This window comes from Haemaphysalis longicornis, unplaced genomic scaffold (genome assembly GCF_048455015.1).
Source record: "Haemaphysalis longicornis isolate Haplotype H1 unplaced genomic scaffold, Haemaphysalis longicornis Haplotype H1 scaffold_1, whole genome shotgun sequence".
In the NCBI taxonomy this organism is placed as follows: domain Eukaryota; kingdom Metazoa; phylum Arthropoda; class Arachnida; order Ixodida; family Ixodidae; genus Haemaphysalis; species Haemaphysalis longicornis.
The window spans coordinates 276,846,383-276,870,132 of NW_027526203.1; the positions used below are offsets into that span (position 1 = coordinate 276,846,383).

The 23,750-nt window shown below is 46.8% G+C and overlaps 1 protein-coding gene across 5 annotated transcripts in view; it reads left to right on the top strand.

The window, feature by feature from the left end:
* The window catches only part of LOC144146528 (uncharacterized), a 62,188-nt gene that overhangs the window by 15,969 nt on the left and 22,469 nt on the right, over positions 1 to 23,750 (top strand). For all 5 annotated transcript variants that reach the window (XM_077678479.1, XM_077678499.1, XM_077678473.1 and 2 more), the window contains exons 5-6: positions 4,397 to 4,518; positions 18,798 to 18,922. In XM_077678479.1, coding sequence (XP_077534605.1) covers positions 4,397 to 4,518; positions 18,798 to 18,922 — 247 coding nt within the window. The remainder of the gene's footprint in view (positions 1 to 4,396; positions 4,519 to 18,797; positions 18,923 to 23,750) is intronic.

Below are 23,750 nucleotides of genomic sequence, written 5' to 3' on the forward strand. Positions count from 1 at the left end.
GCTAATTTGAGCCAGTCTACGCAGTGCAAGCAAAAACGGGCGCTTGACAAATTCACTTCAGTGTCCCTTTAAATCGAAGAACGGTAAAGACATGCCACCACTAAAAACTTAAAAATGTGATGCAGAACTGGGCAAATGCCTTACCACACAAAAAAAGGCTGACTTTATAAAACTTGCATGCACGATTTTTTGACCGCATTTTTGTGGATTCGCAAATTTGTACCATTTGCCTGCTGCCTATCATATTGGGTTGACTGTTTTTTCTTTGGTTTATCTTTAGTAATAGATCCCAGCGTAGTGACATTGAAATGATTCCTTCTTGTTGGTTATAGGCAGTAAAGGTGGTAATACTTTTAAAAGCTGTCTTGATGTATTCCATGGCAGGAATACTGGCGATTACAGTGATAGAATTGCTGCTCCACTGAGCCAAACTATGAAGGTAGAAATCCTACTACTTCCTGCGCTGTATAGTAGGGATAGGTGAATATTCGAAACTTTCGAATGTCAAAGTGAATAACAGGGTACAGTAAAACCTTGTTATAACAAAGTTGGGGAGCGGGGTTGTGATTACTTCGTTATAACAATTACTTCGTTGTAGCCAATGTCGATTTTTACGAACAATTTACATGCGAGAGAGAATGTACTCACCACCAAAACTTGCAGCATCCCGTGAAAACTAGAAAAATGAGCGGAAAAAAAAAAGGCTATGAATTGTTACTTTATTTTTGCCTTATCCATGATCGTTCGACAGCAGACGAGCTGGCGGCTCACTTCGCAGAGAAGTCCTTGATAAATTTTTGCTGAGTCTTCTTCAGGTGAATGATGGCTTTTGCAGCTGCAGCCCCAATTTCGAATCCACCCTTGCCATCATTGTGAGCACCAAAGAAGTGGCGCAGCAGGTCTGCTGCATCCTGGTAGAGTTCCTGGGGGAACATCCAGGCACCCTACCAGGAGCCCGGGAGACGCGCACACTTGCGCGTTGCCAGTCGCTTGCAGCCAGTTTAGCTCGTTGAAGTTGGCGGCCCCTAGCTAGTGCGAGTTCTGAATTACCGCATCCATGATGCGACGTAGACCGTTGCACGCTGCAAAACATTCACCTGAGGGGTACCAAAATGGTCTGCAAATTCCCGTTGCGAGGAAATTTTACTTTCTTTAAAACGAGGTCCTAAGGGTGTCTAAGGGAATTTCATGGGTGTCTAAGGAATTTCAAGGTGTCTAAGGTGTCTAAAACATGGGTGTCTAAGGAATTTCAAGGGGAATTACGTGTCTAAGGGAATTTCATGGGTGTCTAAGGAATTTCAAGGTGTCTAAGGTGTCTAAAACATGGGTGTCTAAGGAATTTCAAGGGGAATTACGATTGCTTCGTTATGGGTCGTTGCGTCGTTGGAGGGTTTTCATTTTTCCGCAGTCATGCAACCTTACCTCCAGAAGTTGCTGGTTTTAGTTTACCCCGCGTGGGCTGGGGGACCTTCCACGTGAGAGGCAGCAGTGCTACGGCGGTTCGGCGACTGGTACGGGTAGGGCGACGGTGAACGGTTGAAGCGGGCTGGTCCTCGGTTGGTGTTGGAGAGGTATTCTTCGATCGCAGTAGGGCGCTGGCCTGGTCGGGGGTGTGGTGCGTCGACGGAGAACTCTCGCAAACCAAGCCTCTTGTAGGGACAGCGACAATAGATGTGGTTGGCTTCTCCGCAGTGGTAGCACAGTGGGCGATTATCGGGCGTTCACCACACGTAGGTCTTCCTCGGTGTCTGGTATTGGTCACAGGGGGTCGGACGGGCGACAGTGGACGGTGGTATGGTGGGGCCTCTTGACAACAATTCGGAGCAGGGCGGGGTTGACGAAGAGCTGTGGAGTAGGTCATTGCTTGTGGCTCGCGAGTTGCTTCGGGTGGCGTAGAAGTCCCCAGTGCCTGTTGAACGTCTTCTTGGATGACGTCGGTCAGGGAAGCCACTTGAGGTTGTGACGTCATTTGAAAAAGCTTCAAAAGCTCCTCCCTGACCACTGCTCGGATGGTCTCGCGCAATGTATCGGAGCCTGCAGTGGCGGCACCGATTGTCTTCGAGAACAGCGCGTTGACAGGGCGGTCGTACTGCCTCGTTCGAATTTCTAGCGTCTTCTCTATCGCGTCAGCTTCAGACGCGAATTCGGCCACCATTTTAGTGGAGTTGTGAACAAGGCAAATTATATCCATTAGTTCATTATATCCCATTTCATTATAATGTGGTTTTACTGTATTTGATTCAGTGTTGAATCGAATAGCACTATTCGAAAACTGAAAATATTTGTAAAAAATTTCGAAATTTCCAAAATATAATGTTTTCCGAAGAGTTTTAACCGTTCATATCGCACTTTTGCGCCTATGATTTACCACTGCAGACATACACTGGCTTGCTCCTGTAGCAGTGACAGGCTTTCCTGCAATGCGGCAGTGATGTGCAGCTAAGGGGCAACAGGAGAATGCTTGTGGAGCTCCTCTTATGTCCTGGATTTTCCACCCACGTGCTCAAGCTCCTCTGGTCAATACTCCCTAGATAAAAAAGCCTAGCTTCATGCTGACATGGAGTCTCCAGTTTTCTGATCAAACGATGTGTGAAGGTGAACTTTTTTTGTTCTCTTTTTGCTTTACGTAGGACATTAAAAACATTGAGCTTGTCTATGACATAGGAAAGTCTAGCTTAGTGCTTGTAGACATAGATACAAAACTTAGTTGACAAGTCGGCATTGGCACTGTGGCACTCTCGAAGCTAGTTTGCCAACCCTGCAAGTTTGTTGCCTTTGTAACTGCAATCGCATGTATTTTGAACTCCAGGGGTGGAAGTGGGGTGCCATTTGCACCACGCTGCACCGATCCGCTTTTTCTGCGCCATCCTGCTCCAAAAGGCAGTATTGCGTCGAAACTGCTCTTGAGCAGTGCCGTAAAATGTTAGGTAACTGTGAGAGGATGTTCAGTGCCAGTCACTTTGCACATTGGGCAGTAGAGACTCATTTGTTGCGCTGTCATTCACGCCGTGGTGTGCCACGGCAGCCTCGATAAAGGACCAACGCTCTGAGTCACTAGTCACAAGTTCCTGGCCTTCAAGTGGCAGCACGGTTTCACAGCACTTCGGAGTGAACTTGTGATGCAGGCAATGCGCAAACTTTGCCCCTAAATGCAGCTTCCCTGCTCAGCTCACTGCGCCGTGATGCATGTGTCGTCACCAGCAGCCATTGCAATCTTCCCGCTTTTTGTCAAAAGCAAAAAAATTTACTGTTCAGATGAACCCTCGCCATTTTGTCTTATTGCGAATGCGTTTGCCATACCAAAGGTTAAATGCCACCGTGCTTTGTTAAACAAAGTGATTTCAGGTAAGATCAAATAAAGGGTCTTTTGCTTGAAATTTTTATTCCCTGTTTCTGATGTCCAGATTCACCAATATTTCCCCTGGGAGAAGTTTCGTCTAACTAAAAAATGCACTGATGAATACTATGCTCCCTAATGGGAAATTTGGGTTCAGTGCGAGCTGCAGTCTTCTTGGTCAACAACAGCAGATGCTGACCGAAATACAACAGCAGATCCACAAAACTTATCACCCAATTTCTTCTAAAAAGCAACTTATTGTCGTTTGCTGCAAAGAGGGCCTGCTAACTCATTGCAAGCTCCTCCTCTGGGTACTGAAAACTTTTCATTTTCCTAGCTGATTAATTGATTACGGTGTAATAACATAATAAAAGTTTGTGGAGTGAAACTTCCTGCACCAAGAAAATGAACTTGTAATGTGTTGGCATGCTTGGGAATGTGCATTAAGCCATTAAGAGTAATATTGCTTGAAGTCATTGAGAGAGAGAGAGAGAGAGAGAGAGAGAGAGAGAGAGAGGGAGGGAGAGGGGGGGGGGAATGTTTATTAAAACAGTAGGGGGGGAAGGGGAGAAAAAGCTATGGGCAGCAGGAGTCCCTGTTCTGGTAGGCCGCGTGCTGTGGCTGCCATCCTCGCCCGAGAGATCAGGGCCTCCTGGTTTTCGAGCTGGCAGTGCTGCAATGCGCACTCCCACTGCTCGTGGGTAGGAGATCTGGGTGGTGGAGGATTGGTGGGGCATATCGAGACAATAACCTGTTTTAAGGCCTCATAATTTCTTGATACCCCCCCTTCTTTTTTTTAAATCTACTTTGAACTCTCCGCTTCATGCAACGTCTCCTGGGCAATTTTATTCAAACTGTGGCACAGAGATTAGTATGTCTGCCGTGGCTGCTTTTGTTTTGTACATTTTCATCTCGAATATTTCATTTCTAGCTTTCTTCATGTGCGTGTGATTGGACCGACCTTAGTCTAGTCCAGTCAGGCTGAGAAATTGTCTAGAAAGTGGCTGATGGCGCGAGTTGTTTGAAACACTTGGGACCTGTTTGATTGTGCCCCTGCAGTGCGTACTACAAGTCCAGCACTGCTCACCAGCAGTTTGAAGCCAAGGTGGGCATGCACTGTGTGGCGCGCTATGCGGTGGATAATTGCTGGTACCGCGTCCAGATCCTGGAGCTACTGCCAGGTACGTGTTCCTCTGGCCTTGCCATACGCATTTGGCTTTGTGTCACCCCATGTGTACCCGAGCACCTAGGGCTGCTTGCATGCCGTTTCATAACGTCCACTGTACAGTGGGAATGCTTACTTCTCTCACTCTGGGAAATTGTCAAGCACGTGCCGGTCTTTGCGTTGTCCCACATAGGCAAGGTTTTATGAGCCTGTGAAGTTCGAAATTCAGTGTGCCTACTTGTTATCACTGAAGCCATGTTTAGCCCTTGTGACAAGACATTGAAAATTATTGAACTTTATTTATTTTTAACTCGTGTAGTGTCCTCGATGTTCCGGCATGCTTTCGTATTTCCGGCTGGCCATGTACGTTATCCGTACATTGCTGGCTAACCTGCGAACTGTCTACTCTCCATGCACCACTTCTCAAGCAGGCCATGAAGACATAATACGAGTTTGTTTTGTTTGAAAGATTTGGTATTTTATAGTGCCCCAGCACTTGTCTGGCGGCAAACAATACTTTATTCACTGAGAAATTGCACAATTTAAGCCAAAATTTTAATTCTCCCTCTAAATCATATTTCGTAACGTCAATGGTGACGTATCCAGGGCAGGTATTCGAAATGAATGTTAGTACGGGGGACTAGGGCTGCAGCGAACAGCCAAACGTGTTTTGTTGCATCAATTACCATTTGGCCTCCCACATGGCGCCACGATGCTTGTCAGGTCCGCTGTCCGCACTCTTTGTTTTTGACCGGATTTGTAGTGGGGTAATTTTTGCTATGGTTGATAGTAATCGTTTCGTGAAATGGGGGTATGCTCAACAGAGTCACAGAAGACAATGTCGCCTATGCCACTTGGCCAGCGTAAGTTCAACGTGCCAGGCAGCTGTGCAGCTACAATCAGCGTAGTGCACGCAATACGCACTGGTGCTTCTATGTTGTGTGCATTTGTAACTTATTGTTTGCCCCATCATTCTTACTGTTATAAAAAGAATATGCATTAAATTTAAGCTTAAGGAGCTCGCTATGCAAGCTTGTAACCCATGTCTATCTTGCGTTTGCGTTTGACAACCTCAACCAATGACACAGCTGCCCAAATATGTCATAGGTTCTGTTGTGCAAAATACCGTACTTATCCGATTCTAACGCGCCCCAGATTCTAACGCGCACCTGATTTTCGAGGCAAAAAAAAAAAAAACGAAAAAACTTGCACCTCCGATTGTAACGCGCACGAAACTTTGTGACCCAGAAAAATGAATGCAAGAGAAACGGGCGATTTATTTCCCGAAGTAATCTCACTCATCTCACTCCTCGTCGCTCTCCGAGAGCTCCTTGTCGCTTTCCGCTGACTACAACATCTTGTCCTCGGTGCCGTCAAGCGCGTCCGCGATGCCACACTTCTAATCAAACATTCAACCATGGTCGATAGGATCGTGGCCCACGCCTCGCATGCCCATCCCGTGAGCTTCTCCAGAGGTGCAGGCTTCAGCCGACCGCTCGTTTTGAACGCGTGAGAGCTGCTCGTAAGCCATTCGTGGAAGCGGCGCACCTTCGTTGCCGCTGCTGCCATTGCTGTTATGAAGTGCGCAAGTGGAACGATTTGACGATTTGTGTGAACGCCGATAGAAAAGCCTAGGCTTCCGGCGTCCGAAAAATTGTTGCTAAAAGCTTTGGTGCCATCTTGAGATGGCGATGACAATGGGTGGGATGAAATTTCCGCTGTTTCGGAAGTTTTGGTTTCGTATCTGATTCTAACGTGCATGCGATTTTTCGGCCTATTTTTTCGAAAAAAAGTGCGCGTTAGAATCGGGTAAGTACGGTAAGCCAGTGGATTGTGCGGCCATTCATTTTTTCCTAATTATAAAGCTTATTCGAGGGAAGTTTGTGTTGAAAGTGGTGTCAGTGTTGTTGTAAGGATGCAATCTTTTGAATGAACCATACTTGCATTTGTCTGCATGGCCCCTTTAAAGGGGTCATGCAGCCACTGTTGGGGGATTGCTCTGGAACTTGTTACAAAGACAGACAAAACAAAGGGACGTACACTTCAACATGAAACGACACACTTGCAACTGGGTTTATTCTGAATGATGCGAACGGGTGGAACAGCTGCGCCAATTGCGCCATAGAGCACCAAACTTGTTTACCTACGTTGTCCTGCGCCGAGCTGCCCATGTTGCGCCCAAATCATTTATCAGCACTGTCCTGAGCTGCAGAGCCCGAATTAAGCTGCGAGATGCGACCACCGTGATGCCTCGTGCCTGAAAACTTGGCTGCAACATCGTGCTTTCGGTTTCAATGTGGTTATGGTTTCGGTTTCACCCAGCATATATGAGCGGCCATGGAAGTTGGCTTTTGCTTAGCTGTATGGCTGCAGGCAATACGTGCCTTCTCCGCCTTTACTTCGGATTTATTTGGGTCGCATTTGCGTGTTTTGTTTTCTCGGTGCCGGCCACTGTGCCATAATCAATTGAAAATGACCGAAAGTCAGTGAAATGTTTTTTTGTCGCATCGAAAACGGATAGAAAACAGAATAACATTCGCATGAAAGGTTGTAGTTTATTGGAGGTGAACTAGTCGGCCATTTTTGACAAGCGTAGCTGCATGTATTGAACCATGTTTTGCCCTCACTTGTTAATTCAGTTTGCCGTTGTTGTGAGGTAATTACTCATTTTCGTTTGTGAACTTTGGGGTTAGCTTTGCTTATGTGGAGGAGGATAATCCAGCATTCTCTTCTAGAACGCTCTCATTATGTAGTCTATGGGATACGTTTGACTCTCGCAACGCTGCGATGGGTGAAGACAAAGCTATGTTCTGCTTCGCATGCACTGAAACGGCTGTTCGATAGAAAAGATACAAGCAAACACCTTGTTTTACGGATTGTCACCTTGAGTTATAACGTTTACTGGACACGAAGCGAGGCCTGTTTTCTGATCCCCTTCGACTCTGCACCTTATCACACTTTGAACGGTGATAATGCGACACTTGCTGGGGCTGAAGGTATAACTCCGCATAGTGTAAATTTTCAGACACAGTACAACTGCATTCCTGGTTTAAAGTATGTTCTAGTGCATGACAGAACACCTAATAGTAGATGAATAGATTAACGTAATTGTCAGGGGGCTAGCACAGGCTAATGTGTCAGCCCCCTGCCATCTGGGCTGCTCCAAACCTGCTCCAAAAGGTCTTTTTGGCTGCTCCGAGCCTGCTACGAAAGGAAATTTTACCTGCTCCCAAACCCATGTGCCCTGTTCCACCGCTGTGCGAAACATATAGGTGGAGGAACGAGAATGACAACTGAAAGAAAGAGTGGGGAATGAAAAGATACAAGGTAACAAGAAATACTGGCGGGCTTCTAGGCAGTGACACATGCTATTGCTACAAGGATTCCTGCAAAAATTTCAAAATGGGGGGTGAGCCGTGTATGCTGTGGAAGTTGGCCTTAACTTTTTTGCTCACTGCTTATGGGAATCAAATATTTTGAGTAATGACTTCAGTGCGCAATTTCAATTCATTTGAGGTGTTTCTAATACAAGTACCGTATTTTCCGGTGTATAAGTCGCAGTTTTTTTCTGGAATTTTCGTTGGTGCGTCTTATCCACCGGTGGGACTTATTCAGGGGTGAGACAGCTGCGCATATTGCACAGTTTTGATACAATTTCGTATTCCTGCGCCAGGCTGCTCCAAAAGCTTGAAAATTGCAAAAATTGTGCCAAACTGCTCCGAAAGAGTGAGAGCCAAGGATTTTAACGCTCCCGTCAATTTCAGTTGAGGAAAATGCTTACTGACGGCATAATTTTCCTGCACCTTGAAGGTGATGTTGTTTGTAAAGGTTTAATTGATTGATCATTCAACAAAAAAACCCGCATAAAATTGTCCACGGGATAGTTTTTTCGAAAGTCTCAATGTCGGGTTGCACATATTATATTGTGCGAATTTTTAAAGTTTTTCATATTAGGTTTTCACAAATTACTTGAGCAAGTTGATTTAACGCCAATTTTGGAGCGCCGCATCTCCAGAACGACATTACTGGGCCCCGCCATCTTGGTGCGGTGAAGATTGGAAAACATGGCTGCTGGGCGAAGCAGTTTCTCGTGGTTCAGGCATAGTGCACTTTGCCGATTTCTACCGCGGTTTTGGTTATGGGGGTGGCCGGGTTTACGTTTGACCTGTTGCGGGAAGTTACGCGACTCGAAAGACGGGGGTTCATCAAAAACAACAGGATACCCGCGATATCGCCATGTTTCGGCCTTGCGTGGGAGGCGCGGTGTGCACTTGAAGTGAAATTTGCGACTCATTGCGGCGTTATAAAACGCCGAGTTATTGTTGCTATTGACAGTGAGCTTGCGAGCGGTGGGAGTGGGACGATGGACACTGCAGAAGTGGCGGCGCAGGCTGCATCACCGCCAAATGTTCAAGCAGTGTCCGATAGCGGGACGGGCTATTATCGCACGCTAGTAATAATGGTTCATCTATTTGAATTGAAATTTAATGCCAGAAGGGAGGTGACTAAACATACCAATACTCTAATTACAATCGTAGTGAATGCCCACCTTGGGGCTTGAAATGGGAGGGCTGGTCGGGTGTGACGACTGTCACCTCGCTTTGCGCAGCTTTTGCCGTGGCTCTCGGTTGTGCGTAACGCCGAGTCTGGGATTACAAAAATAACAACTTCGGCATTCACGGGATAATAAAAATGCCTTAAAATTGCTTAGTTTTTCAAATCAATGTTTTTAACGGAATTTCGTGTTATCTATGCAAAGAGCCCAAGAATGTAAAAATGGTTTGAAAAAGGTAGTGTAGTTCTTTCCTTGTCATACTCAGGTAGAAAAAGTTTATTGAAAGGCTGTTTCAGTGTTATGTACGTTCAAAACCGATTAAAGCGCACTCCCCCCCCTCTCCCCCCCCTCCCCCAAGTGGCCAAAAATTTGATTTCTTAGGATCCTAAGGTGACATAATAAATGTTGTTTTTCTGCTCCGAATCAAGGTTCTTCTGCTCCAAAATAGAAATTTCGCTGCTCCAAAAGCTGCTCCCAAATCTGGTTCAGCTGTCTCACCCCTGGTATGGAATAAATCTGGTTTGCGGCAGCCACGCGTGGCCAGCGCATGTTGAGACACAGCTCTATGGTCTAAATGAATCCGAAGCCCACCGCTACGGCGTTTCTCGTAGCCCATAAGTCGCTTCGGGACGTTAAACCAAAGAATTTGCAGCTTTTTCTAGTCAAAAACAATGATAATGGCCTGCGACAACTGAGCGTCACTTTCGGCCACGCGCAGTAACTACAGTTCAGAATAAATTCAGAGTAACATCAAACTGGGTTGCAAAAACAAAATGCAGCTTCTTAATTATTACAGAGAGTTACTCTGAAGGAGGTAAACATGCTGCTAATTTTTAAAATGACAGCTTGCTGGTAAGTTTCGATTTTCGGGCTGCTTCCGTTTGCGTCACTTCCATCCGCCATGATACCTTTGTTGCGCTGAGACGTGTGATGTTCGGAGAGGTGGCCAAATGGGTCTCCGACTCTTGGGACTCCATTTCTACAAAAAACAGTTGTAGCCGGGTTGATAAAGGCCGGAGTAATCCGGGCCGCGAGTGGTGACGATGTTGGCGAAGAAGACATCAGTGAGTCGGAGGACGACAGCGATGCGGCGGCGGAACACCCACTTGAAGTTGCTGAATTGTTTATTTGTTAGAGATTCGGAGGAAGACTTCGATGGTTTTGCCTAAACGCCGTCTGTAAGTACATGCCATCTGTGTATATCAACAAACCATTTTTGAGAAGCTCTGTCTAGACTTTGGACGGTCTAGCCATCCTTACCGGGGCAGACCTGCCAAGTTTTATGATTTTATCGTAAAGTACCCGATTTTCAGCACATTTTTATGAGTGTTGTAATGACAACTATATTTTTACGATTTTTTAAGTTTCGTGCCGCAAACTTGGCAAATTTGGTCTATACAATCCAATCTACTGGCTGTATCTCGCCATTTCACGAAGTCATGCTGGCAGCACTGTATCGGCTTGTATCCAGAGCCAAAGCCGAAGACTATTCGAAATGTGCTTGCTTTTCTTTGTTTCCCCGTGTGCTTTGTGTGGTGCGTTGTGTGCGTTTTTTTTGCTGTGCTGACCAACATTGAGTACAAGTCTTCAACCACCCAAAGAGATTATGAAGACCTAGTAATTGGCAGCCAGACCACGCAGAGCTTGTAAAGCCTGAAGAAAGAAGCGAGGAGGAGTTTTTTACATGAATCAGAAGATTCTTCGTGTCGGCAACAGAGTAGGTGCATGGTCTTGAAATTTCCACTGAAGTGTGACTTGTTGAAGAGTGCAGAAGTGGCAAGGCTTGCTTCCATTGAACATGCCAGGTTTGCTGATATCAAGTATCTAGTCAACCGCTTCCTAGTGCTTGTACCAGTTCAAGAGGGGCAAGGTATCAATCCTGCTCTGGACGACAATCGGGCAGAGTTTGCCCGTCTTCAGTTGGAAGAACTACCTGCTGAAGTAACAAAGCAGGAGCGGATCGACGAGCAGTGGTGTGCGGTCTCCGATCTGCGAGAAGTGGATGGCACTTTGTAGTATGCTAAACTTGCGAAAGTTATGCTGGAAATGTTGACACTACCGCATAGCAATGCAGGGTGAAAGAGCTTTCAGCAAAGTCAGAAAGGCGCACACACAGTCCCGTGCCTGCATGTCCGAAAAGACAGTTGAGCATTCGATTGTTGCAAGATGTGCCAAGGCAGCAACGGCCTCTGGGCTAGCCCAGCCCTCCACTTCCACGATTTACTTCTTAGAACATTTTGTATGTCTTTTGTGATATTTTTGCTATGTATTTCATCCAAGTGAGTTTCTGTGAAATAAAATGGCATTTTAGTATTTTTGTATGCAATTTTAGTATTTCTTGGCATCTTCTGTAGTACTTGGAGCAGTGTGGGGTTGGCAGGTCTGCCGGGGGATGCGTTCGTCGGCGGTGGCTGCCGCAACCATGCACTTTCGCTGCACTTTCTAACGATATGATTCACTATGAGTTTACCTAATTAACAAGTGTGCCTTGTATACCGGTGCGTCTTATACACCAGGCGACTTATATACGTTTTTTTTTTTAGGAAAAACTGTCATTTTGAGGGGGGGTGCGACTTATAGAAAGGTGCGACTTATAGACCGGAAAATACGGTAAAGTGATCTAGTGGTTAGCCTTGGAAATGCCCTTCTCAAAATTCATCTAAAGCGGCAAAACTAATCCGTTTTGGTACTACTTATTCTTCTAAGCTGTATTCTTGACACATGCACCTAAAAAATTCATAATCTTGATTTCTTTTGGTGTGCAGCAGTTTGGTACAGTCTTTGTCATAATTTTGTGGGCCACGGCAACCGTGGCTTGAGCAGGCGCGTGGCCGAGCAGGGGCGCTGCTCTTGCCGTTGTTGGCTGGTTACGCGTGGCTAGAGAGAGAGAGAGGGGAACTTTCGCGCTTCCTTTCGCAGTACAGCTGGCGCGGTAAGTGCAGCGGGGCCGGTTTCTCAGAGCAGGCGCACTTTGCTTCAGCGCAGGCACTTTGTGCAGCAATTGTTGCCCCGGACACACTACAAAAGCAAAAGCAAAAATTCCTCTCGCTCTCTTTAGTCGCGCAACCAGCCGACAGCGGCAAGCGCAGCGCCCCTGCTTGGCCGTGTGCCTGCCCTGGCCACGGTCGCTGTAGCCCACAATATTTTGACAAAGACTGTACCTGGTACCAAGGTTCAGCGTCGGCGGCGTCGATATTCGCGTAACCAAGTGAGCGAACGAGCCACAGAAGGCAGAAAGGAAACGGAGAGGAGCGTCTGGCAAAAGTTTGAGGGGGAGGGCGGCCCGCGCTGCTATGGCGTCGTCTCTCTCACTGCCTCCCCCTCACACTTTCGCCATGCTGCGCCGCCGAGGAGTGCCCTCCTCCTTATACTTTCGCCACACGCTCCTCTGTTCACGGCTCATCCAAACCACGTGACATTTGTGCGGGAGGTTTAAACAAGAGTTATACAACAACATACTCGGCGGCGGTGACGCGCTGTGAGATAACGACAGAGTAGTGCGCGCTGCCATGCGATCACTTCCTGAGATGCAGCAGATATGCACCATGAACGAAAGACACACAGATTTTGCATTAGGGAGCATAGTAATCAATGCTTTTATGGTCTATTTTTGAGGTGTAATTTTTTAACTTGCATTTTTTTACTTGTATTAACCCCTTAACTCTTTCGTTATCGCGGGAAATTGACCAGTTTTGAGGGGTCTAACAAAACATTTTTTCTGTGCTATACATATTGGTTAGGCACACATTGCAGTGACATAAAATGCAGATGATTCCACGCACTTTTCAACGACACCAATTTTAATAATGTTTTCATAATGATTGCGAAAAAAATTAATCGAATTCGAAATTTTTGCCCAGGCATCGAAGAAAATAAGAAAAGTTGTGTATAATAAACCACTAGTAGTAGAAAAAATTAAGAATATACATTTTGTAGGTAAGCATTTCAAAAACCCGTCGTAGAAAAAAATTGAGTTGCGCGGTACAATTTGTGAGGTATAAAAAAAAAAAAACGTTAGCCCACGTGGTGCCCGTGCCTTGTGGTGAAGCCTGACCACTATTTAATAAAATTTTGCTATTTTGGATGGTTCTCTAAAAGAAATCTGATGGTTTGACATTGTTAAAGGCCCCAATTAGCCTCTACATTATGTAAAAAAAACTTTGTAAATGATTATTACAAGCATAATATTGAAGGCAAGCAAGCGATGCGAAAAAAACCGCTTCGAGTTGAAAACCAAACTCTTTGGTGGATGCTTGTCGACGTTCTGATGATCACTTATCAGTCAGAACTTTCATTTGCGGCTTATTATCATGTTCTGACTCGCTGTGGTAGCCCTGCTTGCCAGAATAATGTACGATGCGCTAGAATCGTGCCCAGGAAACTTACACCAAGCCGCCGTCGTGCTATGAAACGAGTTTAGTACTACGAGCTTACTACATTGCAGCGCCACCTGACAATTTTGAAAAGAAACAAATACAAGGCTGTTGGAGACTTTGCCAGAATAGACAATTCTACTAAGCAGCGACACTAGACCTCCGGAAATACCCTCGTATGAAATCGAAACTGGCCGGTGAACAGCTGGTGGTGTTCAAGACCAATTGGAAGCGTTCTTCTCATCTGAACTGATACCTGGGGACTTGGTGTTATCTTTTGATTTTCAGCGGAAGCTATCACAGAAGTAAGGTGTAGATAAAGTGGAAGCACGAGCGGCATGCTTGTTTTGAGGAACAGTAGCGGGCAACGGAGGTGCCATGGCAAATGAGATTGTAGTTGGGTAACTGCGTAGTAGCGCCAATTATGAATTTCACAACGCAAAAACGAAACCGAAACTGCTTGAAACTGGCTGAAAATGACAGGCACACTTTCTAGACATGCGGGGGACCATCAGAAATAAGCTTTGGCGTCATTTTGCCACTGCTTACTTTTTCGTCAGTTGCGTAGGCAATTCTAGCTCAAAAAGCACAAATTCTGAGAATAGCCTACTGATGTGTAATATTGCTTATGCCATTCCTCCGTTACTCCATTGCATCAACATAATCCCTGGTATTCCAAGTCCCTTCCTCCACTCGAGCCTCCAGTGGAGGAGATCCTTTAAATGGATTTCCCCATGCATAGGCATTGCGGAATCCTCTCCTCAGCCGAGTGGAGGGAGCAGATGGAGGGGAGGAGGGACTCAGAATACGGCCCTAAGTTATTTTGGTGGCCTTGAAGAAGCACGTTAGCTGAGACGGCCGTCTTAGTTTTTTTTTTTAAAGAATGGCACAATGGTTTTTTTTCTCAAAGGGTTAAAAGGGCGCAAAGCGATGCACACTGCCCCGTCATTTTGCTTGCGACTTGTCGGGCTTGTCTGGCACGACACTGGCAAGCTCAATGTTGGGCTAACCGGCATAAGCGACATTGCCACTTGCGTGACCCCGTTTGTCGAGCATACCCGAATTTTCACGAACAATTACTTTCAACTGTAACAAAAGTAAGCTAAGTACAATCTGGTCTGAAACAGAGAAAGTGTGGACAACTGCCTCTTAGCAGTATTGAGGCCAGGTGTAAGCCACCCGAGTACTCCGCCCCTCCGAAAAAAGAGAAAAAAAAGTGCGTGCCGAATTCTTAAAAGGTCAGTGTGACCAGTTTCCCAGGATCACCTAGAATGAGGTGCCCTCTTTAACCAGTTCACCTATGACCAGTTTTCCTATGACGAGTTGGCTATCACGCGTGGCTTGTTCTCTGACCCAAGGGGTTAATTTAATCACTAATATGGTTAAAGAGGACATGACATCTACAATTTAATGTTTTTAATACATATTGAACATTCGTGGTGACAAAAATAGTTTCTTTGGCACTTGAAAAATGGTTTCCCCGCTGCAGTGCCACAGATGATAGCGCGGTGGGCAGGCAGCACTGCCACTGTAGGGGTTTAGACCTCCAGAGTCTTTTGGACTGCAGGACTGGGTACGGTTTCTTGGTAATGCAGAAAGCTATCGTTGGCTGTGATAGAGCAGCGTATAAAGTTTGAGGTGATCCTGCGTATTTTTTTTCTCTTCCTCTTTGTATGGCTGTATTATGCTTCTTAATTAAGCTTTGCAGCACTGTTTCTTGATAACTTCGTTGCACTTCATGAAGTTTAAATCTGCTGTTTTTTGTTACTTCTGCGGCATCTGGAATTTAATCGGTAAGTTGACATTTATAGCAGTGTGTGATGGTTTGGAGAGGTGTAGGTCTATTCGGCACGTTCTAGCCTATTTTTGTGATAACACGAGGAAGTGCCTGAGAGGCACCTGGCAGAATGTTCGTGGTACCAAGGTTGACGTATGTCAAAAGTGGACATGCTGAGCATTGTGTAAAATTCCCTTCTGAGTGAGTGCCTTGCCCTGTGCGTTAAGATGGCAAAGTGACCATTTCTGGGGATTTTGGTGTGCACAGATGTGGCGGCATGTCAGTGGCTGTGGTGTTCGATTCCTTTCACCAGCCAAAGTCTTCTTGTCTGGAAGGCTGGACTCCCAATGCTGTCTTGGTTTTCTGGCTTCACTTTTCAGTTCAAGAGGTGTTCCGGTACATTTTCCCTAAGAAAAAAGGAGAGGCTTGGGAATTTGTGGCCGTTCGTTTTCCTTCGTTTGGGAACAAGTTAGAAAAGTGGCTTTGATCAAGCGGAATGCTACCAAGGATATGGTAGAGAAGTTGATTGCGACACTAGGCGTTGCTGTACTTGTGCTTCAGTCGTGTAAAAACTGCGCAGTGCCATTGAGGGAATAGTTGTCCTAGTAACTTGTTTCACGGAGCGCGTTTGTGTGGGCAGCTATTGTTTCGGATGCTGTAATATCTTTGGTACCCAGGAGATTCAGCACCCGCATTGCAAAAGTTGGTGCGCAACATTCCATGACTTTCCATGAAACAGGAAAGACTTTAAAGGAAAAAAGTGCCAGGATCGGGATCAATAAAACGATAGCCAAGCCTTGTGAACTAAAAATTTTGTGTTAAGCATGTAGAGTTGGATACAAAGGCAGTGATAATACTGCTGTGCCAACGGCGCCGAACTGCGCTGAAAAGTAAACCCTGCTACATCCTTCCACATTTCCACAAAATATCATGTTCACCCACACTGCTTTGAAAGGTGTGCTCCGTCTTTTGAAAACAAAACTAATTCCTCGAGTGGTACTTGTCAGCTCTCCATCGAAGGCAGCATTGCTTGAAGTACTGCTTGCGGCAGTCCGAGCTAAGCTAAGCCAAGCCTGATGGTATCATGCTGTGTCGCTGGCCATGTTTATCTGCTGCATGATCTGCCAGTGTTTTAGCATAGTGTGTTGTGTTATGCTATGCTAGCGTTACTGTTTAAGGTGACCTGCCTGTGCATTCACTCATGGGCACGCTATCTCTCCCACTGGTTGGGGCAGAAAACGTGTCTTACCCTAGCAGTGACCACTCTGTGCGTAGTGTGTACCATCCTGGGGGCGGCGGTTGCTATGGAAGCCCTTGCAACCAAAGGTTCTGAAATTGAAAGTCGTGCACTTGGCTCACCTCTGAGTTAACCAGATGGGTTGTAAATGAGGTATTGTATGAAGATGATGTTGCAGCCCACACAAGTTTGGTGGCTCAGCAAACTTGTTCATGAGTCAAACTGCTGTAGAACACAACAGCAACAAAGTATACGTTTTTTTTTTGTATGAATTCTCAACATGGAAGGCACTCTAGTTGTGCAGAGTATGGAACAACGTGTCATATCGTTTTAATCTAATGGCAATGCGACGCAAAAAAGCCTGGCGAGCACTGGCCATCTTTCCAACTCAAATTGTCGGTCGCCTGAGAGTCCTCTTTCGTTGCCACAAACACCAAAAAGTCACTTTTTTTTTTTCTAGTGTCATTGGCTGAAAAGCTTTTTTGCCTGTTCTAAAACTCCATGAAGCTGCTCTGAAACACTGCTAATGTTTTCTCGCTCACTGCTGTAGAAAGTTATCTCGCTCACTGCTGTAGATTAAGTTCTCTTTCGCTACCGCGCCTATTCAAAATTGTTCAATTTAATCGACACTTTGGGAGCGCCTTGTCGTAGTGTTCCAGGTGTTGCTCAAACAAGTAAAGCTGTTTGGAGTTAGATCAGATCAAAATAAGTTTTGTTTTCATTTTTGTAACGAAAACGTGATTTTTGACACGCGTTTGAATCACTTGGGTGTGGAAAAGGGGCGTGGTCATCGCGCGTCACTGCTACCAACGAAGAATGCGTGCCACTCGTAATTACTCTGCAGCAGCGTTTGTTTTTTGCTATCAGGACGTAAATGGTGAACCAGAAAACGATTTTCAATCGTCAGGTTCGCACTCTGACAGTAATAATCCCAGAAATCGGCTGAAAATGTCAAGCAGTGCCTGTTTGCAAAGCTACTTTATGATTTTAGACAGTTTTATTCCCTTTGCGCACGTTGTTCTAAGTTGTGTGGTAGTTGTACTTACCCCAGGACCATTCGCAAACAGTTTACAACAGTTTCGGTTTCGTTTCTGCATCGAAAAATTCATATTTAGTGCTACTACGCGGTTACCCAACTTCAAGGCTACCTGCCATGGCGCCTTGAGCGTCCGTGACTGATCCTCGAACAAAGCTCGCCGCTCCTGATTTCCCCCCACCCTAACCCGATTTCTGCGATAAGAACTTCAGATGCAAGTCAAAAGATCACACCCAGTCGCCAGATATCTGTTCCGCTGAGGACAGCACTTCAAACTGGCCTTACACTGCCAGCTGTTTGCCAGCCAGTTTCATTTCCATACGAGGGTAGCTCTGGAGGTCTAGTGTTGCTGCGTAGTTGAACTGTCTATTCGGACAGAGTCTCCGATAAGTTTTTGTACTGTTTCTTTTGAAAAATGTTAGGTGGTGCTGCAATGGAGGAGGCTTGTGGTGCTAATCTTTTTTATTGCGCAACTGCTACTTGGCCAAAGTTCGCAGGGCATCGTACCTCATTTTTGCAAGCAAGGCTACAATTGCGAGTAAGAAGATGATAATAAAGCTCAACTTTATGTTTTGAGAGATAACTGACCGTGAACGACAACAAGCATCAACCACAGCGTTCCGTTTTAAACTTCATGCATGTTTTTTTCCGCATTGCGTGCTTGTCCCAAATATTGTGCCAGCTGTAAATGCTAAGTCAGTCATTGACAAGATGTTTTTACATTATGTGGGGGCAAATTGGTGCCTCTGATAATGTCCAACCGCCAGATTTGTTCCAGGGAACCACCCAAAATTGCAAATTTTGAATCGGAGGTTGGGCTTCACCGCATGACATGAGCACCGTGCGTGCTAACTTTTTTTGTTATATCTGACAAACTGTTCTGCGCAAGTCGACATTTTTTCTAGGGTGTGTTTATGAAATGTTTCCCTACAAAATGTATATTCTAATTTTTTTTCTACTACTGGTGGTTTGATATACACAACTCCTTTTTTATCATTTTTTTCGACAACTTGACAAAAATTTAGATTTTGATATTTTTTTTCACAGTTATGATATATAAAAACATTTTAAAAACTGGTGTTATTGGAAAGGCCGTTAAATAATCTGCGTTTTGCGTTCCTGTAATTAGTGCCTAACCAATTTTTTTAGCAGAAAAAAAAAGTTTTCTTGGACCCCTAAAAATGGGTCAATTTTCCCGTGGTCACGAAAAAGTTAATGTCTATCAGTTTCATTATTTGTGTGTGTGTGTGTGTGAGCACGCGTGCGCACACGCGTCCTTGTTTATGAACTAAGGGGCCGCAACGTTTTTGTTTACAGACCATGCCAAGGTCTCGTACGTGGACTTTGGAAATTGTGACCGAGTTCCGCTGACCGAGCTGTGCGTTCTTGCCAAGCAGTTTGCTTCGCTCCCAGTGCAGGCCTTCACTTGCAGCATCAAAGGGGTACGCTTGTGCATTATCTTCATCTTTTGTCATTAGCTTATCTTTTCCCGGCAGTGTAGTGTTGTTCTTATGTTGCTTTTCTTATCTAAATGGCGCTGCATCTTTGCACAGCTTCATACGTACTTGTATAGGCAGGGTTAGTGTTTGTCTGCATCACATTTGGCTGTCCTGTATGGCTGTCAGCACTGCCATGCATCTCCCTTCCAAAATTTACATATTTTTGCAGTTAATGGCTACAGTGTTGCTAAGTTGTTATTATAATTTTGTTAGAATACATTACTAATATGACCTTTTCTTCCTTTTGTTACAAAATCAAACGGGGTTTTACTTGACTATTTTGTCACTGTACTGCGAGAGAGCTGGCCACTGTCAGTATTGAGCATGGTTTTGGGCTAGCTTTGAAGGGTAAACTTTGGCAGCACTTTGTCCCTTATTTCTGGCACCTAGTTAAAACAGTAAACTCTGTCATCGCCAGTAAGTGTGAGTAAGTGTGCGAAACCTACTTTCTCTCGGTGGTGTCTTCACCGAATATTGCCACATAGTGCATCAAGAGCAGTACAGTTGATGATTTTTAAATCCCTAGATGTTCCTTGATATTGGCAATCATTCACATGCTTTAAAATGCCATGAATTGCTTTGCCGCATCAGACGTGATCGATTTTGATTGGTTGACACTTGATGGTGGGCAGAAAAACGGTGCCTCACCATAAATCGAATGGCCCTTCGTCGTTGAATTGTTTATGCAAATTTTTTCTGCTGATGTTTCAAGTGTAACTGATAGACTAAACGAAGCAGTTGTGATAGGAAATTATAAAGAAAGGTGCTATTCTCAATGTGACCCAGATGGCCGTGATTGCATGCGTGGAACGAGAGCTATAATGTTTTTAGTTGAACCTTGCTTCTTTTAACCATGTGCTCAGCAGAAGTTGCCCAGCGGACGACGTGCTGCGCCATTTGCACCAACGCTGCACCAATCCGCTTTTCCTGTGCCATCCTGCTCCAAAAAACAGCTGCGGTTTAGCTCAGCTAACCTTGAATATGCAGAGCAAAAGCTTGGCTTAGTCTGGTTGATTCTTGGTTTTGCTTGGTTAACTTTTGATGTAGCTGTATTGCTGACCACGTCTCAAAGCCGTTCGGTCCTGTGCAACGCTCACAGAAGGAGACCCGGCGAACGCGGCGTTCATTCATGGTGAATGTGCTGTTCCTCTTTGCGGGACGCGAAACGAGTCAAGTATCAAGTAGCCCGAGACGACCCAGCGGCGCATGCATGGAAGGCTGCGGGGGTAGTCGGCTGCTGATCGACCGCAGCGGCGGCAGCGGCCGCCGCTTGTGCTGAGCACAACGACCGTAAACGGGGCCTTGGGCCCACCGCCGAAAGCGGGTTTGGCGAATCACGCCATGCGCTTCGAAGGGTGTGCGCCGGGGGTGTGTCTCCGGTCAAAAGGTTGAATTGCACATCCCCCGCGAAACCACTGGACGAAAGTAGTAAAGCTTTGCTTTAAAAGGCAGTATTGCGCCAAAACTGCTCACAAGCGGGGCCGCAAAATGTCTGGCAACTGTGAAATTATGTTCAATGCCAGTTGCAATGCGCAGGCAGCAGCAGGGACTCGTTCGCTGCGCTGTCATTCACAATGTGGCACGCTCCGGTAGAATCCACAAGGACTAATGGTTTGAGTCATTCATCGCAATTTTCTGGTCTTCAAGTAATGGCATGGTGGTGGTGGTGGCATGGTGGTGGTGGTGGTGGTGGTGGTAAAAACTTTATTTATCCAGAGCTGTTAAGAAAGAGGCACCGGCTGGGAGCACCGGCACACTACAGTCCCCTAGTCGACAGCCAGGAGCCCGTAGGCTCTGGCGGCGAGTTCGGCCAGCTGAATCGCACACTCTTGAACTTGTTGGTCGGGGCTGAGTAGAGTAGCCTCCCATTGCTCTACCGTGGTAAGGGGCAGGGACAGAGTAGGATGGAGGGGGGGTTTCGAAGGGCACGCGCTCGCTATGTGGTGGAGGAAAGCAAAATGCACGCCGCACCACGTGCACGTGTGGCAGTATAGCGTGGGCAAGTAGAGGTGGCACAATGCGGGAAGGTGTTAGTCTGCAGTCGACGCCACTGAACAGACTGCCTGCGTTTTAGGAGCGGGGCCGGGGAAGTGCATCCGACTTAGGCGGTAGTGCTGCGTTATTTCCCGATACGTAACCAGGCGACCCCTCCCTCCCGCCCAAGGTGGAGAGGCAGCATCCGCGGCATCTCGGCAGCAGAAATCTCAGGCTACCTCGTTGGCCAGCTCGTTACCCGGAAGGGACGAATGGGCCGGAGTCCATATCAGGCGTGGACAATGTGCGGGCGGAGTCTGTGCAGTCTGCAGGATACGTGCGATGATGGGGGATACACGACCCGTCGCAAAGTTCCGAAGAGCCGTCTGCGAGTTGGAGATTATTGCGGTGGCCGGGGCAGCTGTAAAGGCCAGGGCAATGGCAACTTCTTCACCAACTTCAGGGTGAGGCGTGGAGACCGAACACGAAGCTACAGAGTCTCCTTGGGAGTTGACCACTACGGCGACGCAGGCTGCACGGTCGGGATATTCCGCTGCGTCGACGTGCAGGGTAGTGGGGTGCGAAGCGTGGGCCTTGTGTAAGGCCTTGGCCCGGGCAAGGCGGCGTTCTTGATGAAAGGCAGGGTTCATATTCCGTGGGATGGGGGCCACACTGTGGCGCAATCAGAGAGAGTCACTCAAACTGACCTTGTCTCCGTTCTGCGTAGCAAAGGAGATGCCCAGTTTGGTTAGGATGGAGCGATCCGTCGGTGTAGAGGCCAGACGGTGGATTTGCCCAACACGCTGGTCTTCAACCAGCTCCTCGAAGGAAATGTATGTCCCAGTGTTCAGAAGCTTGTCAGTAGAGGTATGATGAGGGAGACCCATGGCCAGCTTGACCACCTTGTGGATGGTGCATTGGAGGTGTCCAATTTCAGTCTGGGTAAACTTGAGAAAGGGGGTGGCCTATGTGATGGGACTGGTTATAAATGCTTGCACCAAGTGAAGGAGGTTGGCTTCTTTGAGACCATGGTTGCGGTTGGCTTTGTGAGCGATGAGTCTGCCAATCTGGTCGGTGGTGTTTTCGAGGCTGCGGATAATTTCAGTGTGAGCCCCATTTTCTTGAATTCGGAGTCCGAGAATGCGAATGGAGAAGACATGGGGAATGAGGTTGCCTTGTAGCATGACCTGAATATCGGACGCAGGCACCCCGATGGCGACGCTTTCTCGAGTGGTAGAAGAAGAGCTCAGACTTCTGCGGTGAGCAACTGAGCCCCCGTTCATGGGCGTAAGTGGCAATGATGTTGGCAGCTTGAGGAAGGCGGTCTTGAATTTCACCATCGCTGCCCCCAGCTGTCCAAACGGTGATGTCATCTGCGTAGATGCTGTGGTGCAGGCCCGGGATGCATTCCAAGAGGGGAGGGAGCTGGAGCATAGCCACGTTGAATAGAAAAGGGGAAATGACTGACCCCTGAGGTGTGCCTTTACTGCCCAAGGGCATGGGGTCTGATTCGAGGCCTTGGACCGAGAGGGATGCTGTGCGACCAGTGAGAAAGTTGGCGATGTACTGGTAGGTGTGGGGTCCTACGTGAAGTTGGTTAAGCCCGGTCAGTGTACTTTGATGAGTGACATTATCTAATGCATTAGTCAAATCGATGCCCATGATCTTTAGTGTCTTGCCGGGAGATAAGGGGGTTATCCAAAATCTGATGCTGAAGCTGCACAATAACATCTTGGGCAGACAGTTTAGGACGAAAGCCCAGCATGGTGTGAGGCAACAGACCCTGATCATCCATATAGGCTTGGAGACGGAGCCATGGTGAGGGCGATCAGCTCCGTTCGGCCCCCTAGCGGCGGTCCTGGTGGCGTGGTTTCACGGGACTTGGGAGTGAACTTGCGGTGTGGGCACTGCACATACTTTTCTTTTAAATGTAGCTTCACCGCACAGCGCGCTGTGCTGTATGCAATGCATGCGTTGTCACCAGCAGTCATTGCAATATTCTTGCTTAACAAGCAAAAAAGTTGTACTGTTCAGTCAGACCCTTGCCACTTTATCCTATTGTGAGTGCGCCTCCCATTCCGAAGGTTAGATGCCACAACAGGATGAGATAACAGGCACAGCCCTGGTTCAAGTGAGAGGGGAGATTCTGTTAGCCCTTTGAGGGTTTTTGCCGTACGTGTACTGCGGCGGTTTTCCGTCCCGCAAGGTCTTTGCCGTACGGGTACGATTTCGAGCATCCGTTTGAAATTTCGCGCCATATTAACGATGCATGCTCCCTGGGAGGTGCTGCCACCTCCTGGGACTTACAAGAAGTGTTTGAAATTTGATTGTGCTACCTTCTTGTGGTGAAAAACGGAACTCTCTGGCTTCGGCGCGTTATGGCGTCTGTACGTGTCAACGCGTTTCGTGGTTTCAGTTTCGCCACGTGATCGCATCGGAGGCGCGGGAAACTTGATCGGCGCTCGCTATCAGGGGCGGCGGAAGTTGATTTCGGTCTATATTGGCGCTGCTCTTATCTTGTTTATTACCCACGCTCACTAGGTATTCTTGCCCTCCTTGCTTGGAACTGAAGTAACCTAATTGGAGACTCCGTTGCGGGGGCGGCGGAAGTTGATTTCTATCTATATTGGCGCTGCTATTAGCTTGTTTATCACCGGCGCGCATGAGTTATTCTCGCTCTCCTCGTTTACTCGGTTGCCTTCGAGTTCTTCAGATGCACGGCGAAGCGGCGATATGGCCCAACGAACTGCCCGCTCTGATGACACCGACCGCGATGACTTCTGACTCTGAGTTTGCT